The sequence below is a fragment of the Perca flavescens genome, chromosome 16 (genome assembly GCF_004354835.1).
Source record: "Perca flavescens isolate YP-PL-M2 chromosome 16, PFLA_1.0, whole genome shotgun sequence".
Classification (NCBI taxonomy): Eukaryota; Metazoa; Chordata; class Actinopteri; order Perciformes; family Percidae; genus Perca; species Perca flavescens.
In genome coordinates, this window is record NC_041346.1 from 26,745,788 (window position 1) to 26,759,096 (window position 13,309).

At 41.0% G+C, this 13,309-nt stretch overlaps 1 protein-coding gene across 1 annotated transcript in view; it reads right to left on the reverse strand.

Moving 5' to 3' along the window:
* Positions 1–2,852: 2,852 nt before the first annotated feature.
* Positions 2,853–13,309, reverse strand: part of LOC114571424 (synaptic vesicle glycoprotein 2C) — an 82,601-nt gene continuing 72,144 nt past the window's right edge. The window contains exons 6-14 of the mRNA XM_028602353.1: positions 13,034–13,167; positions 11,609–11,698; positions 11,406–11,516; positions 11,206–11,294; positions 10,309–10,473; positions 8,007–8,140; positions 5,617–5,820; positions 5,322–5,481; positions 2,853–3,738 (exon numbers count right to left, since the gene is read on the reverse strand). Coding sequence (XP_028458154.1) covers positions 3,555–3,738; positions 5,322–5,481; positions 5,617–5,820; positions 8,007–8,140; positions 10,309–10,473; positions 11,206–11,294; positions 11,406–11,516; positions 11,609–11,698; positions 13,034–13,167 — 1,271 coding nt within the window. The 3' untranslated portion in view covers positions 2,853–3,554. The remainder of the gene's footprint in view (positions 3,739–5,321; positions 5,482–5,616; positions 5,821–8,006; positions 8,141–10,308; positions 10,474–11,205; positions 11,295–11,405; positions 11,517–11,608; positions 11,699–13,033; positions 13,168–13,309) is intronic.

Below are 13,309 nucleotides of genomic sequence, written 5' to 3' on the forward strand. Positions count from 1 at the left end.
GCAAATATATTTAAAACGGCCTTCTACACCCTGAATAAAGGCTTTAAAATGTTTGCTAGAAGAGTGCCTCGGACCTTTTTTCCCTTTTGAACATTTGTGTTCCCCTCCCAAAGAGCACCTTCATCACTTCTGAGCACTCCAGACTTATTTTCTTAATGAGTTACTATTTTACTGGGGAAAGCAGAGATGTCAAAGAGAAAGCTATCAGAACCATGGATAGCGCTCTAACCGTCAAAGGATTTTGGCATTTTTTTCTGTGCAATAACCTCACAAATGCACTTATTAAAAGGCAAAAGGAAGGCATATACTGTATAGCAAATGGCATAGTTTCTAATTTTACACAAGTTCTTTTTTAAACAATAAATCACTTGCAAGGGCCCATTCTGCACCCAACACATTGTTGGAGGGCCCGCCTTCTACAGGCCCCTGTGCAACCGCACTGCCTGCACTGTCTATATTTACGCCCCTGTGTACTGCAACACAATGGTTGTTTTTGTTTGTTTGTATATTGTGTATTTTAATCCTCAACCATTTTAAATATTTTATATGGTAAGCCATTTTGTTCAGACTGTCATGTAGGTTTAATATCTATCTATCTATCTATCTATCTATCTATCTATCTATCTATCTATCTATCTATCTATCTATAGGAAGTTGTGTTACAAAAATGACTCTCTGACACATCCATTCCTGAACAAATGAAAAGTGATCACAGTGTGTTCTGTGGATTATCCAGAGTGAACAGGAAACTGTTTCTAGAAAGACACGCCTTGTTCAATGTCGATTGGTCGGCCAACAACTATTGGATAAAATGCCAAGAATTTTTGTACAGACATTCATGTTCCCCAGAGGATGAATCCTAATGACTTTGATGATCCCCTGACTTTTCCTCTAGCGCCTTCATGAGGTTGACATTTCTGGTTTTGAGTGAAATATATCAAGAAATACTGGATGGATTGCCTGAAATGTTCTACAGGCATTGATGTTTTTTTTCCCAGAGGATGAGTCCTACTGACTGTGGTGTCCCCATGAGGTCCACATGTACAGTACAGTACAGTCTGCATGGCTAGTAATTATGTTTTTTTGGATTTTGGGTGAACTGATTCTTTAAGCATGGCTTTTAATTTCACTTTATCATGTGGTTCAAATCCTCCAAAAACACCAAACAATAAAAAAGAAAAAAGGTCATTTTCTACGTATGATATGGCCACTGCATCTTAAAAAAGGTTTGTCTGGACATACACACACTCATACACAGACATACACACAGCAGTATCAAGAGATGGGAGACCATAAAAAGCAGGACAGAGCAGCAAAGGCTTCCAAAGTTTGGAAGGAGCGACAGACTCAATGGAGAGAGAGAGGCACGACATTTGAGAAAGGCCTTTGAGTTTTGGAGGGAGCAGCAGCAAGGCAGGAGGAGATAACAGCAAAGGGGACAAGACCGGATGGGAGACACTATGAGGAAACCAAGACGGTGAGACAAAAAACCAAACAAGGAGAGGTGCAGATTATAACAGCAGAATATAAATTCTTCTTGACAAAATGGGCGTGCAACGGAGAGCAAAGCCCTTCGTGGTGAGCTCGGCGCCACGAGACGAACACGACACAGACACAAGAGAGGAAGAGAGGAAGCATTCAGACAAAAAAAGTTTCCAGTCTCAAAAGTCTCTTACTGTAAAAAGCAGAAAATGTAAACTTCTTTTCACGTTAGAAATGTAGCTGCTGAAGTTGCCGGTTTTGACTAAAACTACTATATCGTTATTGATTTTCTTTTTTACTTATGGCCTTGTCATTCTTGCAAATTGCAGCAAAAGGCTTGAACATCGCCAACCATTTGTGAACTACTGATCACAGGTTTAAGAAACAGAGCAGGTCAAGAAGCACCTTCGATTTCTGGCCCTCAAATGTAAAAAGCACACTTGTGGAGCAATAAATGACATACATAAATACTTATGACATAAATACATCTAGCATAGTCACATAAATGTACTTCAAGGAATAGTTCGACATTTTGTTAAACTTTACACACTTATTAGCTTTCTTGCTGAGAGTTGGATGAGAAGAGTTATACCACTCTCATGTATGTACTGTATGTACCAGTTAGCATAGCATAGCATACAGACTGGAAGCAGAGGTAAAAGAAGCAAGCCTGGCTCTGCACCAGACCAGGAAATAGTTGGGCTCCAAGCCCCCTTTAAAACCACATCTTGTTTTTACTTATTTCTTTTATCTTTGTAAAGGCTTAAACTAACAATATGAGCTTTAGAGGTGCTGGTAGGCAGTTTTGGACAGAGCCAGGCTAGCTGTTTGCTCCTGCGTTCAGTCTTTAAAGTTACAATCTCAAAGATCTCGGTGTTGTTCTCTTTGGTGGCAAAGAGTAAACAGTACACCGCTTCACACACAAGTGAGTTGAAGAGCGAGTCTGTTGAGTTAGCTCCGCCTACCTTCTCTGGTAGACCAACCACCGCTAGGTGATGAAAATCAGTTACTAACTGTGCGCCGCTTGTGATTTTTCTCGGGAATGTTGCCACAGACATTGTGTTAGCTCATTCGGCAAGAGATAGTGACTTAACATACTTTTATGTTGTCTTCCCGTCGACCATGCACCTGCTGGGTCAAAATTTAAAATGAAAACTTTTTGGTTGTCTTTTTCCACACTGTTGTCGCTTTCTTATTGAAGCTTTTGCCAATGTTTTTGTCACTTTTTGCCTACATTTTTTAAGCTTTTTTTCAACGGTCCTTTATCTTTTTTTTCTTTAAATGCTATAAAATTAAATAAAATACCCAAATTCAATAAAAGTAGTGAACTGATCATTTATTTTATTTGTGAAGAGCGTTGTGTATGGAACCATCCACGTTATTTTTTGCCAGTTTTGGAAAAAAACAACAACTTTTTGATATAGAAACTTTTTGAAAATGTGTCAGATTTAACCCGAGAACAACAGGAGGGTAAAATGAAAACCGTTGAGGTTATTTCTTTTAGCTAAGCAGCTGCTGGTGTTAGCTTTGAGTAAGCGTTGTTCCCAAAATGTCAAACTATTCCTTTAATCTGAACCAGATTGAGCAGGATACATAAGGGGAAGGTTGTCGGGAGTCCAGGCCTTTTGCGGCTTTGACACGAGCATTTGTGGATTGCATGTGTGAAACAGCCAATGAGCTGCTGATATACAGAGTTTCATCTCCACTCGTTTCTGAACAGTAGCCTTTGAATTTCTGAAAGAATGCCCAGGGCTTTGGCAACCAGCCACTGACACTTGGTAAAAGTCTAACCTTTGCCTCTTTATATCTACAGCTCATTGTTAAGTCCAACTGCATTTCATTAGGCTTTGTTATTTACCAGGTATTCTACTCAGACATTACAGAATAACAATCACGTGTCTTTTACATGTTTGAGAACACAGTCAACATTATTCGTCTAATAATAAATACAAGAAGGATGACAGCAATGCTCGTTTCAGTGTTAATCAAATAAATCCTGGTCCGTAAATGAATGGGTTATTCAGTAAACTGAGTGAAGACCTGGTAAACAGCACATTGTTCCGTGTCGAGGTTTACATGAGGACATTGGCCCGCGTGTCTGGCAGTCGGAGCCCCACCAGCCCGCCGCCAACCAACACAGTCGATGCCATCAGGATGGGGATGGCCTTGGTGATTCCCACCAGCGAGCCAAAGATCAGGTTGCCCAGCACCGCTGCCAGCTTACACATGGCGTTACAGAAGCCAAAGCCGGTGCCTCTGAAAACAAGGAGACAAGGAAGACACAGAGAGTCAGGGAGAGTCAGGACCTGAACAAGTTACTATGCTGCAGTGTTGTGGTTGGGACCACCTAAACCGAGACCAAGTCATCCCCAAGACTAGAGTGTATCGACACCGAGACTTTCAGGGTTTGAGACCAAGTCAAGACCAAGACCAGATTTGTGTTAGACAGCCAGTAGTCTATATCCACCACGTTCCACTTCCGGGATTGCTCCGGTGGCGCAAGAAAATTCGGCAGGATGCATGTCTTTTCACCGATGTCCGTTGCCTTTCACTTTTGTTGTGTTGAAATTTTAAATGATTAACTGCTCCAAGGACCTCTGCAGGGTAAATCCAGACAGCTAGCTAGACTATCTGTCCAATCTCAATTTTGTCTTGCATGACAGAAAGGACTTTTGAACATACACGTTCCACCAAAACAAGTTCCTTCCCGAGACTGTTTTGCAGTGGCTCTGTGCGGAACTTAGCGTCAACCAAGACGATTGCGATCGGTTTAAAGAAAGAAAAGGTTTATGGTAACACATTTAATTCCCTGCTTAGTTGTATTAATGATATTAAGTTGTGGCTTTCACAAAACTTTCTTAACTTGAACGAAGCTAAAACTGAGGGTATCATCTTCAGTACTTCATGCACGCCAAACGGTCTAGCTTTGAGTTTGGGATCTCTGGCTTCATACCTTAAGCCAGCTGTCAAAAATGTGGGGGTTACCTTTGATTGCAACATTAAATTTGACAGGCAGATCAGCAATGTTGTTAAAATGACGTTACATACATACATACATACATACATATATATATATATATATATATATATATATATATATATATATATATATATATATATATATATATATATATATATATATATATATATATATATATATATATATATATATATATATATATATATATATATATATATATATATATATATATATATATATATATACATATATATATATATATATATATATATATATATATATATATATATATATATACATATATATATATATATATATATATACATACATATATATATATATATATATATATATATATATATATATATATATATATATATATATATATATATATATATATATATATATATATATATATATATATATATATATATATATATATATATATATATATATATATATATATATATATATATATATATATATATATATATATATGATTTTTTATTTTTTTTTCATAATCAAGAACTGCAGCCCTAACATAACCAGACGTGTTTAGAAGCTGTAACTGTAGCACAATAGAGTCTTGGTTTCCTCCAGACAATCAGAGATCAAAGCACAAGTGCGTGGCATCAGAAAAGAGTTCAAATTTCTGCGCGGGAAAGTCGCCGGACGACACAATCTCATGAACATAGCCACGATGAGAAATACAGAGAGAGTTGTGTGGAGCTTAATTAGCTTTGTAGCAACTCATTTGGCAATGGCGTGAATTAAACAGACGTTCATCAATGTAAAAACGTTACGCACTGAAGCTTTAAGAGAAGTGTAAGTGTAATAATTCTATATATCTACGTCTCACCTCCTGTCTGTTGGGTACAGCTCAGCGGTGACCACATCCAGCGAGTTCCAGGCAGAGATACTGAGGCCGTTGTAGAGACAGAGCATGAAGATCATCATCGACTCGCTGGTGCCAAACCAGAGGAAGAAACAGCTGATGCCTGACAGCACCATGGAGCCTCCTGCGGGACAAAACCAGACACATCTTTTACATCTCAGGTACAAAATAACCTAAGTGACTTCAGATACACTGGCCAACATGAGAAGCCATTTTACAGGAGAAAAGGCTGTTATTTGTAGAGAATCTTATGTCATACCTAACATGCTAAGACGTCCTATTTTGTCCATGAGGAGGGCAGAGACGATGTTTCCGGGCAGCACAGCCAGCGTTCCCAGGAAGTTGACAAAATAGACCCAGTAGGCGCTGTAATCATCGTCAAATGTCATCTGACAGCCTGTCTTGTTGTGGTGGAAGGAGCTGTTGATCACTCTGGAATTTGTTAGTTTGGCGTCGTCAATATCTGTAAATGTGAGAGACAAGCGTCCAGTTTTCACACTGTGTTTAAATAATGCATTAGGGTTTTTATCTGCCTGCCACCTCCTGCAGTCAGCGATTTAAAATGAGAAAACCAAAACTGGTCTCTCTCTGTGTCGAAATCATTGCTGGAGAAACTAAACTGCTCTGTCTTCTGCGGCTATTTTAAAATCAGGATGTGTTTATCTCATTTATAATTTTCTGTTGGTGTTTAGTTTGGTTTCATTCATTCATTCATTCATTCAATCATTCATTCATTCGTTCTATTGATGGTATTAGACTGCTGTTAGGTTATCTTTAGTCTCACTTTGCCAGACCATCCACAGAGCTGCGGAGGAGGGTCTGGCTAGTCCACACAGCATTCCGGGATGGGAGAAAAAATGTGCTCTGGTTTATTGGCATTTCTTTAAACCAATCACAATCATCATGGGCGGCGCTAAGCGCCGGACGGAGCCATGGTGCCTCTGCAAAATAGCCTCGGGAAAGAACTAGTTTTGGTGGAACATGTGTACGTTCAAAAGTTGTTTTAGTCGTGCGACAGAAAACTCAGATTGGGCCGATAGTCTAGCTAGCTGTCTGGATTTACCCTGCAGAGATCTGAGGAGCAGTTAACCATAGTCCTCAGAAATCCACCGGAGGTTAGAACGCCAACACAAAGAAAGCAGAAGGTAACAGACATCCTGCGAAAAAGAGTGAAATCAGACGTAATTTCCGGCCTCAACGCAGCAATCCCGGAAGGGGAACGTCGTGGATATAGACTAGGTTCTCTTTGATGTGCAAAGCTGGATAACCAACTGCCCCGGGGCCACGGAGTCCCAGAGGGCCCAAATGTCCCAGGTTCACTGCATGTCAAATGATCTTGTAAACACTAAAGCCCAATATCAACTAAGCTAATTTCTGAATTATTAGCTGATCTTTTTGCCACGTTTTCCAGGGAGGCTCGGTGTCTAATATTTTAGCATATGTTGTGCTCACAAGGTGCACCACAAATTGACACGCAGAAAACCTGCTGCCTAGTCACAATTCCAGTATTCCAGAAACACTACCATCTAGGTGTCTATATCGTCCCAGGCGTATTTTCACAAAATGTCAAACTGTTCCTTTAATCTCAATTAGGCATTCTAGGTATTTATAGCTTAAATAAAACCTTGCACTAGTATATTTGCATTTTTAATTTAATTAATAAACCTAACCCTTCCCAACTGTATACATAGGATATAATGTCTGTGGGCTTCTATCTCTAAATATAAAAGGTGTATTAATAAACTTCAGCAGCTGCAGCGAAGAGAAAACATTTCCTGCTCTGCCCTCTGCTCTCATGATGCACTCCTCCCTCCCTTCCGCATTCTGTCTCTCCTCATTTCTCTTTATCCGCTGCTCTCTAGAGACACATTGCTGGGGGCAAAGAGACTTCATTTCCCATGGGGCATTACCAGCAACCTGACGCGCCCTCACTGTTTCCATATTCAGCACTTTTCCTGAGTGCTTGAGGGAACTATTTTTCCACCCTGTGCTCCCACAAGGTCTGATTCAGCTCCATGTTCTCTCATAACATTTGAAATGTCTACCTTGCCTTTTTCCTTTTCTTCCTGCTTATGTTTTTAGCCCGCCCGAAAATGATTGGATAACACTTTCAGAACACAGCCTGAATTTATTTAAGGTACAATTTGATGTTTTAAATGCCTTTTCTATTCTATTTTTTTTTCTAAAAAGCTCACATTTGGATTTTAAAATTCAGCTGCAGAGAGAATAATGTTGTGAGCTCCTTACTGTTTGAATTTTTGCAAGCATCTAAAGGATAAAATAGAAAGTATCCCTCCAGGAGTGTTTGTGTGGTTAGAAATTGCCATTTTCAGCGCTCTGCAGCCGAGCCCGGCTCAGTGTCTTTGTTAGCTACAGTCGCCTGAGTTCAGAAAGGCAATCTGTGCAGGGGCCGAGGGGTTAAGCAGTCATTTAGTGGCATAAAGCAAAGCCATTCATGCTCAAACCTATTCTTTCTTCCCCAGAAGCTTGGAAGTTAGACCCAAAATGAACTGTCAGAAAGACACAGAGAGACTGAGTGAGACTTATGTGTGAGCCACCTACAGTATAATAGGATTTTTCTGGGCTGGAAGGAAATACCTCAGTACAGAGAACTCTGAATGGGAGAAAGTTCTGCAGGTGCAGACTCACCCGTGTTGTAAAAGAAGGAGTCTACAAAGGTACAGTTTTTGAAGAAGGATCCTACGGAGGAGACATCCTCAAAATAGCAGTTGATGAAAGATGAGTCGATGAATGTGACCGCCTTGAACTTCATACTGATGAACCTGGGAGGAGAAGGAGTGAAGAGATGGAAATTAATATACGTAAAAAGGTTCAAAAGTGTTGATACTGAATTGTTTCCCTCATTATTAAATGCTAAATGGACAGTTTAACACAAAAAAAGCTAAAGATCGATACAGCCGCAACACTGTGGTTTTTAAAGATTATTTTTTGCGTCTTTTCCCTTTATTACATAGAGACATTGGATAGGCATGAAAGGGAGAGAGAGAAATGGGGAATGACACGCAGCAAAGGGCAGCAGGTCGGATTCAAACCCGCACCGCTGTAGGACTCCTCCTCCAACATGGGGCGAACGCCCTTACTGGGTGAGCTAGTGGCCGCCCCAACACTGTGTTTTTTTATCCATGCCTTCTTCATCCTCGTCAAAAGCTGGCGACAAATTTTCCCACAAAGCAACTCAACAGCCAACAGTAAGATCAAAGATTCGGTGTGTAATGCAAGCAGCGGCTAATGTAGCCTCCAGCTGCTAGCCTGCAGCAGAGATGAGCAGCAGGCTACTAAGGTCTGGTAAGCTCACTTCCGTCTACCTCCACAGACAAGTTTATTTAATTTTCAACCTTCTTGAGCCATAACATCGTTGCCTCAAGTGACATCACTTGAGGTAATGTACAACAATGTAAAAACCATGCCATAGTCTAGAATGGTATTTCATGTTTTTCTCACCAACCATCTGGCGACCCACAGAAATGATCTTGCGACCCCCTTGGGGGTCCCGACCCCCAGGTTGAGATCCACTGCTTCAGCATGTCCATCCTTTAGCATGTCGATAGCAATAGGGCTTACCAGTGTGTAATTGATCTATGTGATCAGCTGCATGCTGCTGTACACAGTATGGAGGTATCGGTCTTGATTTAATCTCTTAATAAACCACTTCCAGTGAGAATGGAAAAGGACAAAAACAGCGTATCGATGTGTCTTCTCTTTGGCTTAACCAGGAGGAAAGATGGGAGTGTGTGTGTGTGTGGTAGAGAGAGAGAGAGAGAGAGAGAGAGAGAGAGAGAGAGAGAGAGAGAGAGAGAGAGAGAGAGAGATAAGGCTTTTTATTTCCTGGTGTCGGAGGAGATAAAGGAGGCAGGATTAATATTACTGGCAGCGGTGTTTTGTTCGCGGAATGACTAATAGCACTGCTATCCCAGGACGGGACGAGAGGCTTTTAACCACAACACTGTGGTCAGGGAGGCTCACAGGTTTCGGATCACAATTTGTTACATTGCAGCTGGTTTTAAACATGTCTTAATCCTTAATACACGTGTCTGAGGGAGCTGGGGGTCACTGGAAAACATTGACCCTTGTGTTGTCTTACTGTCAACCAGGGGTGATTCTAGGATCAGACATTTAGGGGGGCTCAGCCCCTAATGAGAATGTAACGGAGCCTTGCAAAAGTGTTAACCCTCCCCCTCCTGCCAAATCAGTTATTTCACTGGATAACAATGAATATATGTATGTATTACTATAACTGAGGGTAATGCAAGATATTGAACATGTGAAAAAAACTAGGAAAGTCCCTTTATGGACTACCAGAATCAAAAGAAATTATAATGAGGTCTAAACAATAAATACATTTAAAAAAAAATTCCTTGACCGGGTTACAGGTGCATAGCCATAATTTGTTTTTACGTTTTACGTTTTTGTCGCTTTTTTCTATGGCATTATAACTAATTTTTTTTAATCACAGACTTACAAAGTTTAGTCCGGACAGTGTTTTAAAACCATTTAAACAAATCCTATGAAATTGAATAAAACAACCAAAATGCAATGGAAGTAAACATTCATTTGTACATGGCGAAGAATGTTGTATGGGTTAATACAACGTCCATCCATGCATTAAAGTTATTTTGGGGCAATTTGGTTGAAAGAAACAGACATAAGAAAACTTTAAAAACGGGTCAGATTTGCCCTGAGGACAACACAAGGGTTAGAATCCTAACAGAAGTGCCCACAAAAGGGTGCCCGGATTGCTCAGTTGGTAGAACAGGGTTCCCATATATAGAGGATTACTCCTCAGCGCAGCAGGCCCCGGTTTGATTCCACCCTGAAGCCCTTTGCTGCATGTCATTCCCCCTTTTATTTCTTCAACTGTCCTATAAATAATAGGCCTAAAAATGGCCAAAAAATAATCTTACAAATAAAAAAACATTTTTAGTTTGTTTACCTGTCATTTAGAAAGACTCCGTTTCTGTGGATCTGGTTCTCCAGGGTGAAGTTGAAGGTGAAGTCTTCAATGTGTTCGCTGTTGTGGAGCTTGACTCTGGAGGCGTACTCGTCGGCCTGAAGGTGCTTGATGACATCCGGGAACCACACAGAGAGCCCGTAGTACCTGGACACAGACAGACACAGCTTCTGTAGTAGTAGTAGTGTAGAGTGTGAGCACTGACATACAGTAAAGGCCACTCTAGATCAGCTGATCCTGGTATTATTCACCAGTGGTGGAAGAAGTATTCTCTTCAAAGTTCTTTTCAACTTTCCCTTAAGGTACTTGTCGACGCAGCTAAATGTACGTGCGTGCGTGCGTGCGTGCGTGCGTGCGTGCGTGGCTAGACAAGTGGGTGTCACAGGTGCAAATAGTTTATTGGTAGTTTTGAGCTGGGAGGTCAAATTAAAAAAAGAAAAGTAAAGAACTGACACAAAATTAAACCAGAATAGAACATAAAACATTATTTTGCTTTTAGTATAACAGCTTACTTGTCTCTTTTTAGTTTTAAAAGCCTGTCCTTAGGGCTAAAACCTTCCGACATGTACGTACTGTATAGTTCATTACTGCAGCCGGCAGAAAAAAAAAACCGAGTGACACCATCTCTCAAATGGCTTCTCTCTTTCCAGTCTAACCTGTCAACATTCATCAAGAGGAGATACGTGAGCGAACATCTGCCTCAGTGCTAAGTACTTCACTGAAACTCACTTGGCTGGAAAGCGCTTTAAGTATCACTGAGGGCAACGTATAGCTCATTAAACATGACGGAAGCTGCAATCATAAGAAGTGTAGAAGAAGTTGTGCTGGAGGTGTTGTAAAAAAATAAATAAAAATAACTGTGCGCATGAAATCTCTTACCCAAATGACAGGGTAAACCAGACGACAGCCAGCTTTATAGTGTTGTCTCTCACTGGGTAGTTGAAGCATTTCATAAACGTCAACCAGATCTGTTAGAAAGGGGAACATATTGGTATTTAACTTGAATCCAAACAACCATAAAAGATCCGAATGAAAAAACAAACCGGGACAAAACAAAGAAGAAGAGAAAAGGATCCTACTCCTCTGAGCTCAGTCTTGATCTTGAAGAGGACCTTGAGTACGGGGTTGGCTGACTCATTCTGCATCTCCACCAGCTCGTCCAGCTGTTTGGGGATTTTGATCCTGTTCACCTGCAGGGGGAGACACTGGTCTGTCACCTGCTGACACGGCACTGCTGCAGCAGGGAGCAGGATGTAAAGTGTGGAGGCCGGTGTGTACTCACAGTGAAGACTCTCTCGGGCTCTCCGCGGGCACGCATGTTGGTGTCGTGGATGTGTTTGAGCACCATCCAGGCCTCGTCGTGTTTACCTACCTAAGGGAAGATTGAGTAATGTTACGTCATGTACGCATACGCATCAGGAGCTCCCCTTTTCATCCTGAAGTTGCTGGAGCCAGTTAACCATACTGGCTTTTATCCCGGGGGAGTCTCTTGGACTTTAACTTCTGTTGCTACCATATTTCTAAGCAAATTAATACTCATTTATGTGCGATGTTCATGCACAACAAAACGAAACATTCACAAATTAAATCTTCTTCTTATTCTTTAGATTTATTGGTGGGCTACAAACCAACATTTAAGGTGCATGCCGCCACCTGTTACATTACATGTCATTTAGCTGACGCTTTTATCCAAAGCGACTTATAATTGCTATATATGTCAGAGGTTGCACGCCTCTGGAACAACTAGGGGTTAAATGTCTTGCTCAGGGACACATTGGTTGATGTATCGCAGTGGGAATCGAACCCGGATCTCTCACACCAAAGGTACGTGTCATATCCACTGCGGCATCACCACCCCCTATTGTACCAGAGTGTGTAAAATCATGACTTTAAACAGACATCAATAATACCCTTTTCATGAATTAAATCCCCCTTCCAATGCAATGGATCTAGTGCCACTCGGCCGGCCATGCCAAAACACTTATGCGCTTCAATATCCAATGGAAAATAATCTCAAAACTAAATAGCACAACGTGGTGTCATCAACATAAAACACAGCGCTGTCAAGCCGGAGAGCGGAGATCACTTCGTGGCAAAAACAAACAAAACGCTTGTTCATTCCTCGCGAGGGTTTTAATCCAAACTACCATATTTTTACTAAACTTAACTACATGTTTTGTTGCCTAAACTTAACTTTCATTGCAGCATGACGCTCCCTTTTTCTGGCTAAACTCAACCACCATGGTCCCTGAAAGGAGCGGCATCTGGCGGTGCCTGCAGCCGGCTCACAGTCACCTATTGGCGGCTAATCAACTGCCGCAGGTGCCTCAATAGCCACTGTAGCTTTAACAGCTGAGTGTGTTGGTGGGTGGGTCTAATCAGCAGCCAAATTACAATCACTAACTTTTCTCCACAGGCACCTTACCTCCCCTTAAACTCTCCCCCCCCCCGTTCCTCACAGTTACAAAAATAAACACTCTGCATTGACGCAGAGATGTGACGTGTGATACAGAAACATTCATTTATTTTACTACATTTATTTTCTTACTTAAAGAAATAAAAAAAAAAATCCTCTGGCGTCAAAATGCTACTCCACAAAAGGTTTCTGATATTCACTGATATCCATTTGAATGATTATCATTGTCATTAAGAGTAATAACTGGTGCTGGCAGCATCAAAACACATAGCGAGTCTCCCTCTCTCTTACCTCCAGGAAGAAGCGGGGGCTCTCAGGCATAAAGGTGAGAGCCACTACTGCAGAGACACACGGCAGCGCACACACCACCACAAACACTCTCCAGCTGTGGAACTGGTAGGCTGAACCCATGCTGAAACTCCAGCCTGCACAAGGAAGCATTCGCACAGAAACAATAACACATAGCTCAATTCGAATTCATTTAAAAAAAGGAGAATAGCACAAAATATGGAATTTCAGAAACATTTAAACATAAATGCATAAATATGTAAAGCTCTTTCCTTCGAG